The sequence below is a fragment of the Monoraphidium neglectum genome (assembly GCF_000611645.1).
Source record: "Monoraphidium neglectum strain SAG 48.87 unplaced genomic scaffold scaffold03375, whole genome shotgun sequence".
Lineage (NCBI taxonomy): Eukaryota > Viridiplantae > Chlorophyta > Chlorophyceae > Sphaeropleales > Selenastraceae > Monoraphidium > Monoraphidium neglectum.
Window position 1 is genome coordinate 1,378 of NW_014010254.1, and position 5,738 is coordinate 7,115.

At 63.5% G+C, this 5,738-nt stretch overlaps 1 protein-coding gene across 1 annotated transcript; it reads right to left on the reverse strand.

Moving 5' to 3' along the window:
• Positions 1 to 2,768: 2,768 nt before the first annotated feature.
• Positions 2,769 to 5,449, reverse strand: MNEG_12683 (hypothetical protein; the record flags this gene model as incomplete). Its single annotated transcript, XM_014038845.1, has 2 exons — positions 2,769 to 3,536; positions 3,743 to 5,449. The coding sequence occupies 2 exons, from the start codon at positions 5,447 to 5,449 to the stop codon at positions 2,769 to 2,771; spliced, it is 2,475 nt and encodes an 824-aa protein (XP_013894299.1).
• Positions 5,450 to 5,738: the final 289 nt, after the last annotated feature.

The following is a 5,738-nucleotide window of genomic DNA, read 5'->3' on the forward strand; positions in this document are numbered from 1 at the left end:
GGGAACGGAGCGGGGGGTGCACCGCCACGCTCAATGCGACTGTGTCAGGCCGCGCCGCAGGGGTGTAGCTAAATGTTCAACGTTTAGACCAAGCTGCGCAACGACCCAGCTTTTTGACAGGGCTACAAGGGGTCCACACCTGCATGCCGATTATGTGAGGCTTGTACCTGCAGGGGTAGGCGCAGGCACGGGCGGTTGGCAGGACCGCCTCGCACAACACTTGGCAGCAGCCGCTGGGCTCAACTCACTTATGCTTGTGCCCGCGCCAGCGCAAGATCAAGCGCGCCCCGCCATAGCTTCTTCTGTTCCCCCCTCTGCATATGCCCCTGCTGCCGAAGTTTGTCGCTCGCAACGGCATGGCTTGGTCCGCCCCACCACCCACTTGTTGATGATGTTTGCGCAGTCAATTTTTCTCTCCGCCCACTTGTCGCCCGGCGCCTCATCAGGGTTATCATACCTGTGGCCACCAGATGGGAGCCAGCAATGCGCCGGCAGCACAGAAGGGTGTACTTGCTCGCAAAAAGAACACAGGAATCTCACCCAGTCGCTGTGAGCAACCCGTGTCATGCCAGCAGTCAAATTTGTGGATGCGCTGTGAGGCATGCTGCGTGAGGAGGGCCGCGTGTCCCTTCCCAGAGCACACGAACGTGACCGGGGCAGCATACTGCCATGATGCAGCGGCGGCCGGCGTGACCCACGCTGCTGAAATCGGTCCACAACCAACCAACCGCTTCCCACAATCACCTACCTGATGTTGAAACTCATCACCTTGATGATTGGTTCAGCCATGATTCGCCTTGACCGTGAAAACATGAATGAGTTCGGGGATGGGGAGGGGGAGGGGGAGGGGCCGGCTAGTTGCTGGTACTGTAACTGCCTAGGCTAGCCAATCATGGCATGCATGTGCGCAACACTGACAATGGCTGCATCCAGCCAGGAACCAGCCACTGTTGTACTGCTAAAGGACAATAGTGTATGCCAAGGGTCACTCGATGACACTGCCCCACGCGATTTGGCATATGTGCGGTGGATAGATGCCGTTAGTTCGCAATGCTGGCGACGTCGGAATGGCTCAGGCAGTGAAGCGCGGCGGGTCGTGCGGCGCTGCAGCCAAGTCGGAAATGCATTGGCGTTCTAGACTGATGCACATGCCCAGCGCACCGCACAAAGCTTGGCTCACGCGCCAACAGATGCCAATCGATTGATCTATTACACGGGATCGAGGAACTACGGTAGCCCGCCGAATTGCTACTAAATCTTTCGCAGATACCGCAGTGTTGGATCGTCTCGAGCAGTCTTCAGTTCCTGGACAGTTGAAAGCGTATGTGCTGTGTCACTTCCGAGTGCCACCAACTCGACAGTGTGAAGTGGCACCAACGGTTGTGCAAACCAAATGACGACGCGTACCTGAAACCCCGATAGACCTTACCGGTAGTATTACATGCAACGCAAGCCACGACCATCAGCGACAGCTGCTGGCACGCTCTGCAGCAGCTTTACTGCAATCGGGTCATACAGTACGCAGCAATGATGCTTTCAAATCTGTTGCCCGTCCATGTATCATGGGTTGCGGGTTCACAGCATGCCATGCCAAACCCAAATGCACGGATGCACATAGCGCAAGTGAGACCGGCAGCTAGGCAGTGAAAGAAGCTTGCTGTCTGGAGGAAGCTTGCAGGGGTTGAGCACCTTCTGCTGACGCTGCAACGACAGCTCGCGTTACCCTAAGCAGGGACAGGTGGAAGCTGGAGGGGCAGGTGGGTGAGGGGGTCAATGCACCCGCGCAAGGCGGCGGCCTGGGGGCGGTGCTGCCGCACAATTCAAGGGGGGCTGGGTGGCACATCCAAACTACCACACCCGGTCCAAACCGTCCCATTACACATCCCAGACATTGTGGGATAAGCAGGGACATGTGGAAGCTAGCGGCGGCGTAGGTAGTCGGTAAAAGGGGTACTTGACCATTGAGAAGCAGGCGATTGGGGGCGTGCGATACGAGTGATTGCCTGCAGGCGGGGCAGGATGAGCACCAGCAGTAGCTTTCAGAATCGGCGATGCTCACTGCGCAGATGTTTCGTCCCCGCAGATGCGGCTGCCCTCGTACCGCATTCTCAGCAAAAACCTCGCGCGCCCCGCAATCAGCGCTAATTCTCCTGCTCCTTCCCCCTCCCCCGCAGCTTGATAGCAGCCTTTTGCCTAAGCAGTTGGGCGGGGGCATACAGACAGTGAAACGTCCAGGTTTGACCGCCCTTCGACAGCTGCGGCTGGATGTATGTCAAAACAGCTTTCCGGTCTCACACACTGATAAAAAGTTGCCTTTGTGTCTGCAGTGCGTGACTGGGGTTGCATTGCAATCATAGAAGCAGGGAGTGACCAGGTGCATCGTCAGTTCCCCCCTGCCTGATCAAGCGATACGGCTATCTCTACGGCGATGATGGCGTGGGGCCGGCTCCGCGGGCAGGCGCCTGCGTCTCATCGTGCAGGTGCGACTGCTAGATGCCTCCCACGCTTTTAGTGCGTGCGCATTGTGATAGTGTGCTTCTGAGGGAAGAAGTGAGCCAGGAGTGACACGGTACAGTAACACCTTGTGCAGGCAGGCAAGTTCTTGGAAGCACTCAAGCACGCCGCCACCCAGAGATGCAAACCTCGTTATACAAGGATGCTTGCACAACGACGGTTGACCTGCTGGATCCAAAAACTAAGACTGTTCAAACCAAAAAAGGCATCCCAAAACCACAAAGTTGTTTTTGCTCCAGCCCCCATCCTCCGACTCATTGGTCCCACTGCGCAACCGATAGCCAGCTGGCCGCCGCTCGCAGGGCGTCCGCGCCGCCCGCGCAGCTCAGCAGGTGGCGTGCGACCTTACCCGTCACGCGCCCCGCCCATGCGCGTGGGTGGCCCTCGGCCTCTAGCCAGGCCATGAGCTCCCCATCCTCCAGCCGCACAGAAAGGGAGGGGTCGTCCCAACACAAACCGATGACCATGTCGAGCGCGCAGTCGTCCTCACACCACACAGAAACGACGCGCCGCAGCGGCGCAAAGGTGTCCTCGCCCTCGGCCGGCGGCCGCACGCGGGCGCCGCCGCACACGCGGCCGCCGAGCAGCGCGTGCAGGCTGTCGCCCCACCCGATCCCGGGCCCGCATTGTGGTATGGCCAACGGCCAGGTGTAGAGGTCGTGGGTCGTCACCCCCAGGCTCCGCCATGACACGTCCAGGAGGTTGCCGCTGCGGATGGCGCCGAGCATCGCACTCAAGGCAGCACTCGGCCGCCCCTCGAACGAGCCCCACGCTCTTACGGGCACAGCCTCGCCACGGACGGCTAGATGCCGCGCCTGCGGGCTGTCGAGAACCGTCATCATGTGGTTGAAGCGCCCCGCCTCGGCTGCGCTGGTCGCCGCATAGTTGATGTAGTCCTGCACCAGGGTCAGCTCGGCCACCCAGGCCTGGTATGCAGGGCTGGTGACCTTGGCCCTCGCCTGGCCAAGCGCGTCCACACCCGCCAGCACCGCCAGCGCCGCCGCCTGCAGCTCGGCCAGCACCTGCGGGCCGTGGGGCGCGCGGTCGTGTGGCGCTGCGTGTGCACGCGGGCAAGTGTGCAAGAGGCCTTGTAACAATCATGTGCAGGTTCTGCAGGCACGAACGGGCTTCCATCAAATCACAACCGGCCTGCGTTGCCTTCCCGCGCTATGTTCATACAGCATGCGCCCCACAGCCACACGAGGGCTTCAGGGATCCGGCCGCCCACCTGGCTCTGCACAGCCCATTGTTCGCCGAGCGCGCGCTCCACGTCCAGCGCGGTGCCGCGCCGCACCGCACGCACCACAGCAAGCTGCAGCCGCTGAGCCTGCAGGTCCTGCGTGCCCCAGCCAAACTTCTTGTGCTCGGCGGCAATGTAAGCGTGAGCCATGTCCTCTGCCTCTTCCTCACCCCCCGCTGCACCCAGGCCAAACCAGCATCCCGCCAGCTGCCTGCCCAGTGCATGCCGGTTGGGCCGGCCGCAGTGCGCGCCCAGCTGCAAGCCGGCGCAAGCCAGGCGGGGCACCAGCCAGGCGCGGCCGGCGGCCGGCAACACCACATGCTTCGGGGCGGGCTCGGGGGGAGGGTCCAGGGCCGCGACCACTGCCTGCAGGACTTCCACCGCCATTCCCCGCCCGTGCGCCTCCGCCCAGATCTCGTCGAGAGCAGCAAACAGCGCCGCGGGCGCCAGCGGCGGGAGGACGGATTCCAAAAAGAAAGGAGCTGCCCAGCAGTCATAACCAGCGCCGTCGTTCCCCGCGAGGCGGCAGATGGCGTCTGCCAGGGCCCGGGGCAGATTGCAGCTCTCGCCAGCCATGATCAGCGCGAAGCACGCCCCGCGCAGCACCTGGCGGTGCAGCTGCCCGTCTGACAGCGTCGCCGCCATCTTGGCTGCGGCGGCGACGAGGTGCCCCACCCGGGATACGCGGTGGTCAGCATGCTCAGTGACCATCATCAGCAGCTGCTCCTGCACCCCCGGCTCGCAGAGCGCCGGCCGAGGGCCTGACGGCGTGCCCAACAGGCACAGCTGCAAGGCGGCTCCCCAGCCCGCATCGACGGTCGCCGCATGGCGGGCGCTGGGCGTGTCCTCGCCGTCCAGCAAGAATTCATAGCGTTCGCTGCGAACATGTCCATGGCACAGGACAAAGACCTCCACCGCGTCGCCGCCGGCCACACGCTCGCGGAACGCCTGGCACAGGGCCTCGGGCTCGCACACCAGCCCTCCCTCCAGCGCCCTTTGCACCACGCTGGCCCGGCAGCGGCGGACGGCAAAGGTCTGCAGGTCTGCCGACACAGCCCCCGTGGCGTCCCATGAGCCGCCGTTCAACGCGCGGAAGACGGCCATGGCGTGCGCCCACCGGCCGGCCAGCATGGCCGACTTGGCAGCCGCCACAACGTGGGCCCGCTGAGTCACAGGCCGCGTGCCGCCCCCCAGATCAAAGCCGGCGGCCGGGCACAGCAGGCGGCGCAGGGCCAGCGGCTGCAGCAGCGCCGCGACGCCTCCCTGAGCCGCGTAGGGCAGGAGCAGCAGCGGCGCCATGCGCCGGCACAGCGCCAGCAGCGCTCCCACCGCGTCGCGGTCCGCCAGCAGGCGCTCCCCGGCCGCGACGTCCGGTGCTGCACCATGCCGCCCCTGCTCCTGCTGCTGCTCCTGCAGCTGCTGCTGCCAATATCGGGCATAGCGCAGCATCCACATCGCCATGCCCTCTGCTGTCTGATACTTCAGTCTTCGCCATGTCACCGCTGCATACTGCCACGGCCGCCCGGGCGCCGCGACCGGGTGCTGCGCCCGGAACCAATCAACGTCAAACCTGCAGCACAGCTGCAGGCTGCCGCTGCTGGTGCTGGCAAAGTTGGCGGGGTCCGGAAGGCGGGCGATGATGCTCTGCAGGACCTCAGATGGCAGAGCCGTGAGGAGCGTGTGCTGAGCCGCCATGACAATGTGTCCACAGTTGGGCAGGTGCGTCGAGCAGGGGCGCTGTGAAACGCCGCCGCGTACTGGTGATCCTGCAGTTTGCCAAGAGGCAGGGAATGTTCGCAATACCGTTTGAATGGCACAGTATCACGGTGCAGTGGCAACAGCAGCCATCAATATCATTCGCCACTGCAGGCGCTGCTGCAGCAGAGCAGTGCGCCAGCAGCTGTGCCGCATCCAGGCACCGGAGCCCGCTCGCTGATATTCACCCACCAGTACGGTCCCGCAAATTTGCCCCAGGGGCGGCGCT